The following is a 19,426-nucleotide window of genomic DNA, read 5'->3' on the forward strand; positions in this document are numbered from 1 at the left end:
CAAGAAAATATGCGTGTGTTTTAGTAGAGCTTTATTATACCCACTTTTAAATAGTGATAAACACCACATAGGTGATAACACTGCGTTGGGTAGTGGGAGATTATGTATAACACATAAATTTATATGATCAAAAAAAGTTATTTTCGTCTATGAACCATAGATAGTTCGTGTGTTCGTATTATTAGTCTTATATGAAGATAATAATTTCAACCTTATCGAAATTGATAATATTTGACATCTAGGCAATTTAAGTATTAAAACCCACATGTAACCCACACATAAGTTTGTGTTAAAAACTAACAGCCGACATAGTCTAGGAAAAATATTATTTAATAATTATTTTTACTTACAAATTGCCACAAACTTGCTGTAATATTGCCGATCATGGCAGTGAAATTGAATGTCAAGAAGCATGTAAGCCGTACAAAGTTATTGCCTAAAAATCCTTCCGTCACTGGCTGAATGTCTGAAAATAAGTAAAACAAAACATTATTTAAGTAGGTGTATGTAAATATGTGTTAGTTTAAAATTAGAACATGTTTTGGATACTAAATATTTTTAAACAACATTAAAATATATCAATATTTTGCACTTCTATTACAACCTCAGCTTAGTTTCATTTGAAATGGCAATAGTTTAAGCATATTAATATCCATTAAAATAATAATGCCATCGAATATCTTTATGTGTGCTTAGAAGTGTGGTATGTGTAGCAATACTTAGGTGCGTATGTGTAGCAATACTTAGGTGCACACAAATTTATTAATGAAACCTGCGTGTGTTTTAGTAGAGCATTATTATACCCACTTTTAAATAGTGATAAACACCATATTGGTGATAACACTGCGTTGGGTAGTGGGATATTGGCATTAACATTACAAAAATATTATATCATTACCCTTTTTGGGTACATTCACAAAGGAACAAAGAATGTATGCAAGATCTACTTTCAGAATTGTCAATTCTATTGAACTTTATCCCAGAACGAAAAGTTGGTAATAGGTTAGTACATATTTCTTACGTTTAGACTGGCACTGTATCCTATTATTATTAATTCGTAATTTAATTAATAAAGAGTACTATATTTAATACACTATGTTAATTTTAATAATTGTATTAACTAACATGACTTTGAATAAATGAATTATCCTTTATTGCACACCACAAACAAAACCCAAAAAAAAAGAAAGTAACATAAAATTAATAAAATACAAAAAAAGATTTTTTAAATGTTGAAAAAGAGTAACCACTGAGTTTCTTGCCGGTTCTTCTCGGTAGAATCTACTCTCCGAACCGGTGGTAGCTTCACTTAATTGTTAATTGACGATTCAAAAGTGCTTGTAAAAGCCCACATGAATAAAGATTATTTAGATTTTTTTAAAAAATGCTAAAGACAAAAAGGATTAAACTCACCCGAATGTACAGCAGGGAACACGGCAAGTGTTACGAAGAATACAATAAATATATTGTATAGTTGAACGATAGACTGTTGGAGGATGAGACCGTATGGAGTGCGTTGGGTCGAAGGACTCGCATTTTGATTCGTAGCGGCCAAAGCAGGATTCACGCGAAGCGTTCGTTCTTGTAATGTTTCATGATAGCGGAAAAATCTCTGAAATTAATTAATAACTGTCAGAGGATAGTGTTGCCAGTTAATGATATCTAGTAAAAAAAAAAAATAATCGAAATATTACTTAATAAAATTATATTTTATAACATTTCAATAAAAAAAATACGAAAACATGTTTATATAAATAAAATGTAGCAATACTTAGGTGCACACAAGTTTATTGATGAAACCTGCGTGTGTTTTAGTAAAGCATTAATTTACCCACTGTTAAAAATATATGGCAACATAATTCTAATGAGACCATTGCGTTGGAAGTGGGCGTAATATGCAAAAAAAAAATAAAAAATAATTACTTACGTTCAACGGCAGAGCGAAGTATGTATCGAAGCAGATCAGTAAAACGAACATGCCCGCAATAAAATAATATATTGCTGATGTCCTGTAGCTCTTTGTAAACACATCCGAGGCCCAGTTGATGAATACGACGAGAGTACCGCAGATATTGGAGCCGAGGACGACGGCGCCCGTGTACTGAGGGGGCAGTCGAGCTGCTACTCCATACACCGAATTCTGGAATATCGCGTTGAAACCTGAAATTAAACAAACATTTTTTTTATTAATCTCCAATACTCTACCGATTCCTGCTCAAGGGATATAATAAATGGTCATATGTTCCCTATTTACGCAGGAATCCTTTAGTACGGGAATCCATTAAGAGAGTTTATGATTCATGTGAGAGTTTATGTTTCAGAGTTCATGTTATGCATGCTCTCCACAGCACGGTGCCAATTTATTGTCGTAAAAACTCCAAAACATCTTATTACCCCAGACTTTTGGACCCAGTAATTCGGATCATGCAACCTCATAACCGGGCTCTTAATATACTTGCGGATCAAATAAATAAAACATTTTAAGGAACCATCACTACTTGGCATTAAAAAAAATATGAAGAGACTTTTACGCTGTAAGGGATGAACCTTACAACAAGTTGGACCAATATAGGAAACTAAGATGTTTTGGACCCTTGTGCTTGTTTAGCTCACCAGAATACAACAATACTAAGTATTGGTGATTGGCGGTAGAATATGTGATGAGTGGGTTGTACCGAAGTGGACAAATTTGCACAAAGCCCTACCACCAAGTCGTATGTATGTACAATGTACATATAATAATACCTGACAAGATGTGATTTAAAATAAAATATAACAATTCATATTTCTTTAGTTTTATAAATGTAGCAACACTTAGGTGCACACAAATTTATCAAAAAAACATGCGTGTGTTTTAGTAGAGCATTATTATACCCACTTTTAAATAGTGATAAACACCACATTGGTGATAACACTGCGTTGGGTAGTGGGAATATTTTGATACATTAATCTGTATTTGTATGTGTATTTATTTCAAGAAAAGAATAACGTAATAACTCACCATTTAAGAGGAAAACGGATATCATAGTAAGCCAAAAGAAGACTACGGGCCATTGTGAGCTGTCGACCATAGCCAGGACAACAGTAGCCACGAATATGAGTACTTCTATGCATAGCGACCACACGATCCTCGTTGTTAAATTGCCTCTGTGAACAAACACTTATTTCAATACATAGAATTTGAAAAGCAACAATAAACGAACAAAGTACGAATAGGACTGGCGCACAGAGGGTTCCGTACCATTTCTCACCTCGGATCATCTCTATATCTATGTAAAAGTCAAAAAACAAGTCTGTTGTATGGGAAATTTTAGTTTTATTCGTTTTAATACAGCAACAGAGAAACGTCTGTGAAAATTTCAAGTGTCTTGTCTCACGGTTCTTGAGAGTACATCCTGGTGATAGAATGAATGGCGGACGAACGGATGGACTAAAAACAGCCCCAAAAAGATGTATTAAATAATTAGTAAATACAAGTTTCTTGGAGTTGCTTTAAATTGAATTTATTTTTTAAATTGATTAATCGATTCTAAAGCTCATTGTGCCATGAAGTTTTAAGAGCCACGACTTTATATTTTATTGATTAAAACAGGAAGATCGATCTTATAAATAAATAAATAAATATATATAATAATAATAATAAATTGTAGCAAAACTTAGGTGCTCACCAACCTATGGAGGTTCGCAAGTGTTTTAGTTAAGCATTTTTTTACCCACGTTGAATATGTGATTATCAGATTTTTTCTTAAAAACCACTGCGTTGGATAGTGGGACAATTTGCATGTATACAACATATTAATAACCGAAAAACAAATTAATCAATACAAGAAGGCTAAGAAGGCACATACATGTCTATAATCCTCAAGGTACTGTTAACAAAATAAAATATTAATAATATAAATTGAATTAGTTTGTAAAAAAAAATGTCTTTCTCTTCTGATTCTTCCAAAAAAATTAAAGATTAATGTCGATAAACAACACTACTTTCTAAATTAAAATAAATAGGTAGTATGCATTTCTTAAGAAGCCTAATCAAAACCTCCTTTCGCGTACTGACATACTATCTCGAAGTTTTTTAAAACATGTAGGTTTCCTCAAGATGTTTTCCTCTTTATGCGGTAAAAACAATTTCCCACAGTGCACGAGATAAATTACGAACATAAATTTAGCTCTTAAAAAATTCAGAGATAGACGCATCGCATCTTAGATAACGATATTTTTCCTATTAGGATGGTACAAATATCGTAGCATTTCTCATAACATAATGTGACAACTAGGATACACTTCATAGAAAGACATATTTGTCCAACGTAATAATATTTAAGACACATTCACAATATACTGTATGGAAAATAAATGAAATACCAAAGATACAATGAAACGATGGATGGATTGTGAGAAAGATGATATGATTGGAAAGAATTATACTTGTGACATGAGGTCAGAAGTAAATTGGGATAAGGGCGGAAGGATGATGATGATGATGACGTAGTTATTAATAAATTTTATATTAGACCTTGTATACTTCTACGTATCCGTCCCCCTTCTATTCCTTTAGTTGCTGATAAAAATAATCACTAAAACTCGTAAAAGAAGCATCAACTCACCCAATTTTAACAAATATATTGAACCAGCTAAATAGTAGATTAGGCACTTGGCTAGCCCATCCCACGTACGGCATGAAGTCATCCGCTAATTTCGGTGCGTTCACCAACTTATAGTTGACGAAATAGTCCTTCGCTGTTATGAACATATTCCATGCCGTAAGAGTCCCCAGGCCGTGGAGCATCAGCGTGAAAAATATTAAGTTCCATTTGTCCTTCGGGGGCGCCAAATCCATGGCAATACCTGAAATATGTAAATTTGAAGATGAGATGTGATAGATATACATTTCCAAATATTCATGCAACATTGACGATTTTACAGCTTATGACTATTGATATTTTGACTATATATATTTTATTTATTATGATATATTTGACTTATTTCCACCAACCCGCATTGGAACATCGTCGTGGAATATGTTCCAAACCTTCTCCTCAAAGGGAGAGGAGGCCTTTAGCCCAGCAGAGGGAATTTACAGGCTGTTGTTGTATTTGACTTATGGATATTTTCTATTAACACTTAATCTGAACAAACTGTATTACTTAAGAAGCTTGCAAGAGATTTCGTTTTGCATTGCTCACTTACTAAGAGATTTATATTTTAAGGAATGATCCTTCAGTGAATTAAAAAAATCCTAACAAAGTCTGACTTTGACTGGTTATCTTGTTGCAATACTTAGGTGCACACAAATTTATTGAGTAAACCTGCGTGTGTTTTAGTAAAGCAATCATTTACCCACTTCGATGATGTGACAAGGGTCTTGTTAGACTGGCGATGCCACTGCGTTGGTAGTGGGAACTTTGTTTTAATTGGTTACGTTCGTCTGACCTTATTTTATTACACATTAGAATTTACTTTTCAATAAACTTAATTGAAACTGTAGCATATCCATCTTCATTTATTTCATTGCGTTCGAGTTTAGTTAATGTTTTTCCAGTATTTAGACGATTTATTATAACTTTCTAAGACATAAATTGTCATGTCATGACTATGTCAATAAATAATCAATTTAATATTATATAATATTATCTGTTTGAAAAAGAAGAATATACTTTTCAAATGACATTATTGAAATTATTGACGAAATCTTTGGCGACCAAATGAGAAAGTAAAAGAATTACAATTTACTAATACCCTAATAGGTATTTATTTATTTATTCATAATTATTATAATATTGGTATTGTAATATTCTGTAGATAAAGTAACTAAATTTAACTCTTTGTTAGCATTTATCACAAACCCCACCCGGGATTTCTGATGCTAGGTGTAAGTATTTTTTTTGTAAACTGTTATACATAAATAAATAAATAAAATCAGATAACAATGGCAAAAATCTAATTATCAAAGAGTTTATTTTTTCTGTCTTCTTCATCATCGGCATCTTTAATCAGACAACAGTACCTAACACATTTAGATACTACATATGTAGTTTTACACAAAACACCCCTGGTACTGACAAAACTGACAAACGGTCAATGCTAAGGATAAAATTTCACCTAAACTCGGTTAAGTGAAAACGGTTTAATATTCAGATGCAAAATTTAACCCACATTTGTGTTGGACAGTTACTAAGTAAAGTTAAACGAAAACTTGTAAAATTTTAAAAGTATTTTGGTCATTATTTTTAAACACACTCCGTGTTTAAGTAGATTTAAAATTGAATAAACCAAATGCAATAAAAGGTTTAGGCCCAAATAATATCAAAAAAAAAAATCGTATTTGTTATACAAAATTAGGTGTGGTTTTTGATTAATATCTTTTAATGGATATTTAAGATGCAACTTACAAGATTTTTATTTTTCTATACATATTATCAACACTATTACATCAAAGTCTCCGTTTTGAAAAAAAAAATACTGTTGAATTGAGAAACTCTTTCTTTTTTTTTGAAGTCGATCAAATATACTATAAATAGTCCATTTAAGGAGTAAGTATACCATAAATTACGAATTAATGTAATACCCAAAACGACGGTTCTCGAATAAAACGCTGTAACTAGAAATTTATTGTCCGGGCATGGCGCGTAATGTAACATTTTTCACTGCAATGCGTGAACTTGCGGCCATTCTGCCGCAAAAATTTCTATACGGCTAAAAGTTTCTAAATTAAACGTTGCCTTCCAACCCGGCCCCTTATTTTTACGCGGCCACATTATAACTTATCCTTCTGCCTCACGAAACTGTAAATTACTACAGCGTATGTTAAAAAACGGTTAATTCTAGTTTTGTGCAACTCCGATAATCACCCACTGATCTCATACAACAATAAGTAATAAGTAAATATTCCCACTGCTGGGCTAAGGCCTCCTCTCCCTTTCGAGGAGAAACTTTTTAGAACATATTCCACCACGGTGTTCCAATGCGGGTTGGTCATATCATAATCAAGAGCCAAACCAATATATACAGTATTGTTGTAATCTAGTATGAAGGGAGAGTGCGCCGATGTAATCAGAAACACAATGCCATAAATCCTTAGTTCTCAATGTTGGTGATGCATTGACGATGAAAGTGATGGCCAATGCTAATGTCTTTGAACGGTAATGAGTGATGACCTACCAGTATTATAAATAAAAAACTAAGGCAAATTGATGTTTTAATTGAGCTTAAGTACTCAGTATTGTTGTGTTCCGGTTTGAAGGGTGAGTGAACCAGTGTAACTACAGGCACAAGGGACATAACATCTCAGTTCCCAAGGTTGATGGTGCATTGACGATGTAAGAAATAGTTAATATTTCTTACAGCGTCATTGTCTATGGGTGATGGTGACCACTTACCATCAGGTGGCCCATATGCTCGTCCGCCAACCTATACCATAAAAAAGCTTAATAAAATTAACATTGACCATACAATATAATTCGTCTAGTCTTTCTTATGGCTTCCCATGTAATTGTAAACAACATTCTACTTGGATTAGCTACAACTTTAACAATAATAGCCGATTATTTTATTAAAAATTTATAAAATACCTCGTTATAAAAGAGGTTTTATATAATGGCATACATTTTAAAACGCATGAGTAATGCAATGAATGTGTGTATAATCATATCCTTCCGTTAATTCGTATTACAAATTAACAAAATCGTTCGTGCTAATACGATTAACGTAGTCTTTCAACACTTCTCTTTGATAAACGGAATCTAAATAAAGCTTAACGCGTGGGTTTTGAATATTGATGTGCACAACTACATGCAAACATATATATTTTTTAATTATCATATTATTAACTTCGTGATTGATATCAAGCATGTATATTAACGGTTATACTGTATAATTTACTCTGTGGTACTACTATTTATAGGTAAACTCGAGTCGTTTTGTTATGTCTGATTGATTCTTTACTTATTTATTGGTAAAGCAAATATATACTAATATTATATATGTCTGTCCGTCGCTCTTTCTTTGTTATGAAGCAAACTTTAACTCTAAGGAAGGACTTAGGTTATAGTACGACACAAATTAGATGTAGCATCGGAAAATGCAATGGAATGAAAATAAAACCGATTACTGCCGATTTGCACAACCAATAGAAATAGCTCCCTATCGCGCCATTCGACGCTATTCGTCGCTATAAATTCACGCGTCAGAGAAAGCAAGTGAATGTAAATCGACGCGTCATATATTAGGTCATATGGTATTATAAGTAATTACGTTTGTGCAAAGATCATATTCGCATGAGAAATAAAAATTGATAATTTGGGATAGCGTACTCAATTCGGATGTGATCGGTGTTACGGATTTTGCCGATGCAACAACTAAGTTGTGTCGTACTATACTTTTTTGTCTAACACGTGTCAACCAACCCCTAAAATGCAAGCGAAGCCGCGAGCATCAACTAGTATTTAATAATCACTTTCCGCTACCATCTACCATATTAATTTACGTTAACAATGCCCTGCACAGTTTAGAATTTGAGTTATGTCCTTGTTATTAAACTGGCTCACTCTCTTAACATACCGTTGCGAAACAAAGCTTTGTTATTTAACGGTACGAGAACTAATTAGTGATCCATTTTTTTTATTACGAAATTGTAAGTCTTTAGTTACGCTTAGCTAAATTTTTCTGTATATTATATCTCAACTATACTATATATATTTAGGGGTGAATTCCATAGAATGTGTTTTTTTACATATGTGCATGTAGGATGACTACATAAATGTGCATACGTGTTGTTACTTCGACGCAAATAAAAATACTTTTAAGAAATAATATACTTTAATTTTGTTGAATATTATTCTTTAATAGATATTAAGTAGTCCGCTTTTATTAAGTCGCTGTAAAGTCGTATCAAACTTCAAACAATGAAACAAAGATCAATGGACTTAATTCGATACAGATAATAAACCACACTTCGATGGTTCGATTTAGAAATTAACCACAAATAATTACAAGAACGTTTTCCTAAAAATATTTCCAACAAAATATAAAAGTATAGCAATTCTACATTAGAAAATATATTAAAGATTAATAAAACTTTAGATTTTTATTTTTTTTTGTCTAACTTTTATTTAACTTTACTTAACATGTGTGCATCATAACATCTGAATTTAAAGAGAATTCGAAAACATTTTGGTGGTACAAACATGAAAAACCATCTCAAGAAGCCTACGAATATACGCCGTTATAAATTATACCAAGAGCCCTTTCGTTACAATATTTTTCCACGTATTTATCTGCGGATGATTACCTTTTAAGTTGAGCGTGTCATTGGGCAGGTTAGAACCTTCCCACGCGGGCGTCAACTTCACTGGCTCGTTGCGTAGGAAAGGCGCCTTCTCGCCCTCGCTGGCATCCCAACCTGCAAACAAAATATATTATTTTAAATCCTACATATTTTGATGAGATTTTAACTTAATTAGTTTCGTGAACAAGACATTCGTATACAACGTCGAAATCGAAAATCGAGCTCCATCAAATAAAAATCATGGTAAATATTCCGTTTTGAATAACTGTAATTTAGATAAGATGTTTGATGAACATATTTAATCAAAAAAGTTCTTTTGGTAGTGATACAAAAATGTAAAAAAATAATTAATTAGAATTTCATTCGGTTCTTTCTATATAGAATGACGAATATGAATTATAAAGCGTAGTGCACAAATATTTAACATTAGATAAAATGCGATAAAATAATATGACAGAATAAGCCTACGTCCACAATAAGGCTTTTATAAATAGGACAAATGCCGCGACCAGATGCTGCTACTCTAAGAAAAGCTTTCTCGAGACATTATTCTGTACCGAGCACATTATAAATTCAATAAAGTGTATACAAGTGAATTGAGTTTAGGGATAGATAAGATCATGGCGAGTAATGTTATAAGGCATGCGACCGACTAAAATTTAAGACACGTGTATACAAAGCTTATACGCTACAAAACGTCAAAGACTACATTTCGAACGCTTGAAATTCCGATAACTCACTTACACATTCCACGACAACAACAACAACAACAGCCTGTAAATTCCCACAGCTGGGCTAAAGGCCTCCTCTCCCTTTGAGGAACACCACGCTGTTCCAATGCGGGTTGATGGAATACACATGTGTCAGAATTTCTATGAAATTTGTCACATGCAGGTTTCCTCACGATGTTTTCCTTCACCGCTGAGCACGAGATGAATTATAAAGACAAATTAAGCACATGAATCAGCGGTGCCTGCCTGGGTTTGAACCCGCAATCATCGGTTAAGATGCACACGTTCTAACCACTGGGCCATCTCGACTCTCATCTGAGACTGGGACATCTCGATTCCACGACAACCTCATGTCAAAATTTATGAACTGAACAAAATTTTAAAACATAATAATAACATAAACTCCTGTGAGGTACGAAATCCAAATATTGTGATTGTAGTTTTAATAAATAAAAAGTCGATTATTGTTTGCTAGTTATCAATTTAGGTTTGACTCTGCTTTATGCAATGTACAATGATAACCTTACTGCGACATTTATTGTTCTAGTATTGACAACGCGGCGAAACGTGAAATGATTGCAATTAATAATACGCTCTTAATTATTAAAAAAAAAATAGAGCTTACTTTATATATTAAGTTGGTTTAATTTTTTCGTTCAATTCAGCGCGTAGTTTAAACGCCGATGTTTGTATCAGGTAAAATAATTATTTTTCACGAGTCAACTACATCAATTAAAAAGCACACAACTTTTCCCGATGAAATTTCATTTTATTATACCGTCCAATTTCGATCCACCAACAATGGGGTATTATCGCAAGTTTCGCAGTAAACCTTTTATATTTATCGCCTATAAATTGGTACACTCGAGTTCAGTCGCCAGAGTTCGGAACGTCGTCAATACAAAATGGCCTAACTCATTACGGCGTCATATTATTCATATATAAATAGAAGAAAGTGCAATTTGCGTTAAGTTCCGTTTAAACGACGTCTAGAAATATTCAAAGGATTTTTATTGAACAACGCTCGATTAAATCATCTTTTAAAACATTTTTTTATGATTTCGCTTGCCATAAACCATAAGTTAAAATAATAAAGTAAATCAGAACAGAGTATATAAACTCAAACGATAAAATGTTAAAACTGCCGCCGGTTACGGCTACGGAGTGCGAGTTACGGCAAAGACATAACCAGCTAATACCTCCTGCATGATAACGTGGCAATAAGTCGGAGAGTTTCTAAACTCTCGCTGTGGTATAAAATTTTATAACGAACTGAGGTAAGTTAAACTGAAAGTCTAAATTATACACTGGTTAATACTGCGCTTGTTTCCTTTCCTTTTAGACCAAATATGATCGAGCAAAACAAATCTTTAAAGTTTAAATTTAAATTTAAAATTTTAAAGCTTTTATTGTCAAAATGTGATACACAAAAAATTATGAATCGAATACGAAAAGAAATAATACATTGTACTCAATTAGGTTGTAATAAGGTAAAATATTAAATAAATATTCGATGTTTTGTTTCTTTATTTCAGTGAGAATGTTTACTACCTAAGAATCAGTTAAACAAACCTATGAAAATTATGAGAAGATAATATTGATATAATGATTTAAAGGAAGACTTATCAAAAGGCTATATTTCATACTATTTGATAATGACAAAGTGTACCAAATACCCTATAAATAAACAATGGCTGAAAATATGAACGCTCACTCGCAAATACCAATTTATCCTATAAGCAATATAAAACGCTGAGGTTACAAATATTCAGCATTTTCCACGTTATAGCAATTCTAAATATTTACCCACAGCGACACATTTTAACATATACAATTTACAGACGCGCGGGACGTGTTGAGCTTATAATATGAGTTATGTTTATTATAGTAATTTCGTTCAATCTTTTTACTAAAAAGGTTGTTGATGGATACTTATGTATATGATTTTTTTTTACAGGTAAGACGTTAGAAAGTATAATCAATTTCGTACTCATATCATATCGCATATCTGTTGCCAATGGATGCCAATAAAATAATCACGTTGATTGTTGATTGCCTATCTGAGAGCATTTGTTCTTCAAGCAGTATGTTACGTTTAATGTAACTAAATTCAATAATTATATCATTCATTAAAATATTCATAAATGTCAACCTGTGGCTTTAATGATTATTCAAAATTATTCATCAAATGCAAGGCTGTATAGCGTAGCGCATATGCCCAAAAAACAAAGTTTGTCATACTGAAAAAAAAACGGCACGTTCGAATTTATTTCACGTATAACTTTCAGTTAAAATTTTTAAAATTACTGGCAACGAGTTGATCAAAGTGAAAACTATTTGGATGTTCCCAAAGCAGTTCTATGAAACATAATTATATTGCACAAACTAAGGCAAATTTACACACGAAGCAAATTGGCGTAATTGAATCTTGGTCTGTAATATGACAAATGTAGTCAGTTCATCAATTGAAGTCATCTTACAAAGTTTATGTTACGCTGATAAATTAATATTGTGTTATTTGTTTAACCTGATATGTGATATGCTGTTACTATCTAAGATATATCTGCATTCACAGACATTTAAATAACATGAAGTATCAATCTATGGAGTTTTTGTTCAGTCAATCCTTACACATAAAAAATAATGTCATTTAGGTAAGGGCTGTCTAAAACATATATTGAATATGCGTAGAAACATCTTCATACTCATATTCAATATAATATTTAAATAATATTATTGACAAAAAAACACCCTCTGAGTTTTTTTCGACGGATCTTCTCAGGTCAGGGTATTTATTTTCTTTTCCGAACCGGTGGCAGCGTTTAATCGAAAGGTTATTGTAATGCTTCTTTAATAAATAAAGGGGTTTGAATTTATAAACATATTCTTAATAGCACTACAAGGAGGTTTTGTTCATTTTGGGAATAACTATAAGAAATCACATAAGCGTGTGCATTTTGAAAGATAAGAACCTCTTTCACAAGTGTTACATATTAATAAACGTTTTAAAGAGACTGAATCATTGAAAGGTCATAGGGCAATATGCTTGATCACTTCCAACTCATAACACAATAGCCGCTGTGATTCACAACGATCGTAAATAATTTACAGGTCATTCTGAATATTATTTTTTTAAGGAGAACTTATCCAAATTGAATATGACTCTCTTTTCAACAAAACAACACTTGTATCACATAAAGTGAGTTCCAATTAACGTGGTTCATTAATCGCAACAAAATTCAATGATCAGAATAATTTCAATAAACTCTCGAAGCGTATTGGCTTACAAGAAAGAGCGTGCGATTTGACCCTGCTAGATTTACTTTGAAACCGCTTGAAATGTAAAGTATATGTTAATGCTTCACGAACAATTCAAGACCTAAAAGGCAACATTCAATTTCAAATTGAGGCCATAGATCTGCTAAGATTGCAGAAAGTCATTGAAAATTACAAAATTCGAACAATAAAAAACTGTAAGAAGCTATTATGGACATTTCAATGGAACGATTGTACATCTTTCTACATAAATTGCATAAATTTACGTTTAATTTTCACTAAATAATTAATTCGCCTGGCAACATCGTGTAGTTAATTATAAAAAATACATCTTAGTTGGCAATCTCGTTATCAAAGTTTTTAAATATATAACTACCCTGTATCACAACACCTCAGAGAGCGTAACTTCAGACTGATGCTAAAGTACATCTTTAAAATTCTTTAAACGTAGCTAAGCTAAAACAACAGACTCAACAGAGCATAAAGTAAACATCTCCAAGCTCGTTCTGAAAGAATTATTTCTTTTTTCATTATCTCTGTAAAGTTGAGCAATGCATTTGCTACGTGGAACCGGTTATTGACCTCTCGTATTTATATTAAGATTAATTGGTCTTGTCTTACTTCTCGAATCAGATTCATCTGATTTATATTCAATTTGACTGTAAACAATTTTTTCAACTATCAATTATCGGGTAGAGGAAAGGACAAATCTTAAAACATATATTATTAGGGACGAGATAATATTCTACCTCCACACAGCAATACTTAGTATTTAGTGTTCCAGTTTGAAGGGTGAAGGACCAGTGTAACTAGACCACCAAGATTGGTGACGAATTGAGGTTATAAGAATCATCATCGCTAATATTTCTTACAGTTCCAATGCCTATTGGTTAATTATCATAGATTTATAACAAAATACAATATAAGGACTATCTAGTACCATAATACCAGATTCTAAATCTCGTATATTGATAGCGTAAGCTGATTTTCGTACCAGTGATTTGGGGACGACGGCTGCATATAAAAAAATTGGTCATACTCCCATTTCGAAGAGCTCCAACACATGTGCAGAAAATTAAAGATGACTCTTGATTTCATTTACTACATTGTTACGTTTGAACAATGAATTAATTTTAGAGAGCGGAAAAAGTTACTGGACTACTAAAGAGACGTTATTAGCATATAAAAAAAATCAATATAAAATCTCTAGTAAACTATTAATGACTGACGGTTACTTAATAGTAACAACAGTTATTGCAATATTGTCAAAACCACACGTGTGCAAATCTATCTCCAGAACAATAATGGCCTCATGTGGCAACACGCTTACGAGCATTCATATTTAATGGTATAGGCGCAAACAGTTTGGTACAACATTGGACAAAACTGCTGATATATATTTAAAAGTATTTGCTTGTTCGCAACACAAACAGCTCTCCAAACCATTTCCGTTGGAAGCATCTCACGATACGAAACTGTTTGCGAAATACCACTTGAATTATACGTTTCGGGTTTAAGAGATATCTTTAATTTTATTTAAACAAGTCGCTGAGCTCCATTCTTCGTTTGTGTAATCGTTGAATATGGAAATTCGCCGCCTATCCCTTGAGAATCCTATTATTTCTCAGAATAAACAGTTATCATTTACAAAGCGTAGTTATATGAACTGTCAATTTCACTCGCTAAATACGTCCAGTAGTTATCTAAAAACGCGCAGACGGAAAATTGTTTATTTATTTTGAAATATTACGTCATAAAATAAAAAATCTACTCAATGTTCTACATATAAGGGCTATACAGTTGTACACTATATTACACAGATAAAACAATAACATCATAAAAGCAATTTTAAGACAAGATCATACATATTTACAAAGTACATAAAAAGAGCATTTGTTTTAAATTATTTGTTTATAAAGAAAGTCCATAGTTAAAACAAACTAATACATCATTATTATTTAGTGCTTTAAAAATAATATTTATAAACTATTACTTTGTTTGTTAGGTCCGATTTTTATATGATTAACAAATTTAAATGTTTGGCTTAACGCTGATTGGTAAAGAAATTTATATTTCTATGAAATCAATTTTAAAGCTGTCAGTTTTGTGGCATGTTACAAGCAGCTCAATTTAATGTTTTATCTTATAGAATACATTTTAAATTACAGACCGTTTAAATTACAGTCATTTACAAAGGCGATGGTGACGTCATTCTACTCATGCATACACACAGCCATTCAAATAAAGTTACATCCTTCTTAAAGTCCATTGATTTTTAAATGATTTTAAACTATCATGAACGTCGGACGATCCTTTTGACGGTGGTAACATCACACAATGCAAATAAAAGGAAACTCATACATGGTTCAGCAGTCTAACGATTATATGATACAGAGTGATTGACCTCTGAGTGTCGACGAACACATATTGTTTAAACATTGTATTATTATTATATGAACAATCAAACTTCATATAATAATAATACAATATTTAATCAATATGTTATGTTTAATCAATCAAACCAAGGGGGTCTAGCTCAAATACCAATTCCCTTTATATCTCCAATACATTTTACGAACTAAATTTTTAAGAACAGTAGACAAATAAATATTTCAAAAAAATATGTAGATCATATCATCCTATCGATTAGTATTATTTAAAACAATGAGATTCATAATATTCATGATTCATACAAATTTATACGACATATTTACAAAGAAATAAACACTTCCAACCTTCTTGTATGCCTCATACTATTCGGACTATTTTTATTAATGCAATGAAAATACTGTTTGGTTTGGTTCGTCATTTTAAGGTTCACCAATTTTAGGTAATTCGAAATATAATATTAAAAAAGTACAAATAGATAAAGCATATTCTATTATTTAAGATTTAAAAACTATAAAAGATCTTTCACACACAAAATTATTTGTGTATATTTAGATGTATAAGATTTGGATACGAAATTAAAACCACTGATTTTCTTGCTAATTCTTTCCTATAAAATCTACATTCTGTAACAATGATAGCTTTACTTAATAAAGTTGCGTCAAATGACCATTCAATAGTGCATATAAAAGTCTAATTGAATAAAGTATAAAAGAATGACAATGATTATAATTATAGCTTAACATTAAGACTTTGTCAAATAAAGTGTTTTGTAGGAGCTTGATTTGTTATCAATATTAACAAACTATTCGTCCAAGGAGTGCATAGCGGTCAAATTGTAGCCGTGCCCTGTACCGCGGTCGCTTTAAATATCTGAGTCACACTGGAATGTAAATATTGTTGTAGATGTATCTTTTGTTCTGCGTCAGCGTAACGATTGTACATATCAAATTACAATTGATTACCATTCTATTTACGATGAATAAATAGAACGTTATTTACTAATGTCATTACAAATAGTACTTAACTAATTAACATCTGAGTATTGATTACTTATTTACTGATATGTTTATGTTTTAAAAGTACTAATTCTATAATCTTTCTTATATAAAACATTACTACAGATATACTACAGAAATTGATATACTTGAAATATTTGCATGTATCTGTATTTGTTCTACCTTTAAAGTTTAAACATTCATAACACTTCGTCAGTGAGGTAGTAATACTATACGTCTAAGCGTTATAACGTCTCAGATCCCATGAATTGTAGCATATTTATGAGTTGTTCATGCTCTTTACAATATCCAATATTTATGGACGAAGAGGACTGATATTATACATATAACTAACTAAATATAGCAGAGGTTGTATTTGAAAGTGGGTAGTACAGAAACATCCGTTAAAACATATACACTATATGCCCTAACTTCCATTTTAATCATTGAACCGGTATCAAAGATTCCTATTAATCTCATTTATATACAAATAGTATTTTCTTCGAATCTCAGCTTTGAAAGACTGCGACAGTATACAAAGATCGTAAGTGCAAATCATGACCATCTATAATAGCCGCAAGAATGTTAGCAGAATTTCCCCGTTGAATCTTTTCTATCTAGGCGAATAATGAGTAAGCATTCCTGTCACCAACGGAGACAGTGAGATGGGTCGTTAGGTATTTAAAAATAAAACAATGTCAGTTAAACTTTAATTAAAACGTATGTGTTGTATATTTAATTGAATTCGCAGATTGAAATTTAAAATTTATTTATCAGTCCTCTTATTCAAGTAGGCTCATAAAAGCGCTTTTTAAGATTTTAGTGTAAGTGAAGTAGCTCAGTAATTAATCCTTCACATCATTTTAATCATAAACTGTGTCAGTAAACGAAAATTCTTTTGTTTAATATCCTAGAAGTTAAAGAATACTAGTCAATAAATAGTCTACGCTTACTTTAAATTTTTGGACGTGTAGGTACGTGAGTTTTAATTTTTTTTACTGTCAACATAAATGTATATTTAAAGTAAATTGAAGATACACGATAGTAAATAAAGATAAATACGGTTATAATAACAATGAACAAAAAACGATGAACATTCACAAAGGAAGTGATAATTGCATAAAAGTCGCCTTTTAATGTATTTAAGAGATCTAATTACGTTTAAAATTAAAAAAAAAGGTAATGTACTTGACTGTACTGTAAATAATATATTGAGAAAGCAATAGCCGTTTTAATGACCGTAAAAATATTATAGGCAGAACTAAAACCAAATCACACGCGAGAGCGACGCGTAATTCGAAATCGTTATTGCAATTAGGTCTATAGACATTTCATAAAAATAGGTCGAGTTGAAATGTAGTTCGAGCTTTTAATAAAAAATCATTAGCGATTGAATTTACTTATGATTAATCAGAAGTTAATACTACTAATAGTTTCTAGCATACAAAACCGAGTGGTTGACGTCGCAACGATTTGAATTCCCTAAACACATCGAATTGCAAAACGTGAGTGATATTAGTTTTTATAAATATCAATTACAGATAATTAAACTAATGTTATATATTTTTTTGTTTTTGTAGTTATGTCGAAGCATCAGCTTCTTCGTATTGCCCGATCGTTTATTAAACACCTATCAAAATTATGTTGTTTTCGCTATTAAGCCCGAAACTAAAAGATGATTTCTGCAAAACGTAAATGAAATCAGTCTTTATAAATAACAATTATAGATTATTTAGTCCGTATAAAATATTCTGTTAATTAAATTTTGTTGCATCTATGTCAAAAGCATCTGCTTCTTCGTATTGAAAGATCGCTTACACCTAATAAAATTATGCCCAATTTTGTTTTCGCTATTAAATCTGAAAGCAAATAGATAACTTTTCGTAGATGTAAGACGTAATAAATAAAAAAATAAAAGTTATTTTTCTTTTATACCAACCACAAAATTGCATATTACCAAATATTTCATCAGTGAAAGCGTACAGCTTTTTATTAAATTATAACATTCTACATTATCAAAAAAAAAATAGCGAATTACACAATTAATAACGAAGAGGTGTTTTACAATTAAAACTATTTAGAAAAAATATTTTGTGGTCAATATGATTTTATTCAGACTACGTATTGATTGCTGTCCGTCTGCCAAATGTCTGCACATTAGAATATCCTGCGCAAATGATTTTACTTTACTGAGATTAAAAACCTTGTACGAAATACGCTCAAGAGAACATTATTAGACAATTTGAAAGACAGACCTCCTTTTATCATTACTACAGTCGGTTAACACATATCTCAAACACAAGAGCTGTTTCGATTTACGTGAAGTAGTTTTGCCAAACTTATAACAAACCCTTGAACTCCAACGTTAATTAAATAACAGTTTATTTTGTGCAAACTGAGGTCGTTTACGGTTTCTTTTTTTCAATATTTCTTTTTATTTCCAAATGATTTTACAAGTACATATGATACATAAGAGTGGTAAGACCTTTTTAAGGCCAATAATTAAACAAAAATGGAATTCAAATTTTAAATAACAAAACCCTATATAACTTTGATAAGAAGATGTTATATTCTTTACTAGCGACCCGCCCCGCCTTCGCACACGTCCAATATTGCTACTCAATATACTTATTTATTTACGACATCACATTACAAACTTCTAAAATTGTCGGTTATTTTTTACTTCATTGTCCATTTACTATATACAAAACCTTTTCTCTCGAATCACTATATCTATTAAAAAAAAA

The 19,426-nt window shown here is 31.6% G+C and overlaps 1 protein-coding gene across 1 annotated transcript in view; it reads right to left on the minus strand.

Moving 5' to 3' along the window:
• LOC124539671 (equilibrative nucleoside transporter 1) overlaps nt 1-19,426 on the minus strand; it is a 37,383-nt gene that overhangs the window by 4,248 nt on the left and 13,709 nt on the right. Inside the window, exons 3-8 of the mRNA XM_047116988.1 lie at nt 9,290-9,400; nt 4,608-4,848; nt 3,002-3,147; nt 1,928-2,160; nt 1,414-1,612; nt 351-466 (exon numbers count right to left, since the gene is read on the minus strand). Coding sequence (XP_046972944.1) covers nt 351-466; nt 1,414-1,612; nt 1,928-2,160; nt 3,002-3,147; nt 4,608-4,848; nt 9,290-9,400 — 1,046 coding nt within the window. The remainder of the gene's footprint in view (nt 1-350; nt 467-1,413; nt 1,613-1,927; nt 2,161-3,001; nt 3,148-4,607; nt 4,849-9,289; nt 9,401-19,426) is intronic.

The sequence above is a fragment of the Vanessa cardui genome, chromosome 23, assembly GCF_905220365.1.
Source record: "Vanessa cardui chromosome 23, ilVanCard2.1, whole genome shotgun sequence".
Taxonomy (NCBI): domain Eukaryota; kingdom Metazoa; phylum Arthropoda; class Insecta; order Lepidoptera; family Nymphalidae; genus Vanessa; species Vanessa cardui.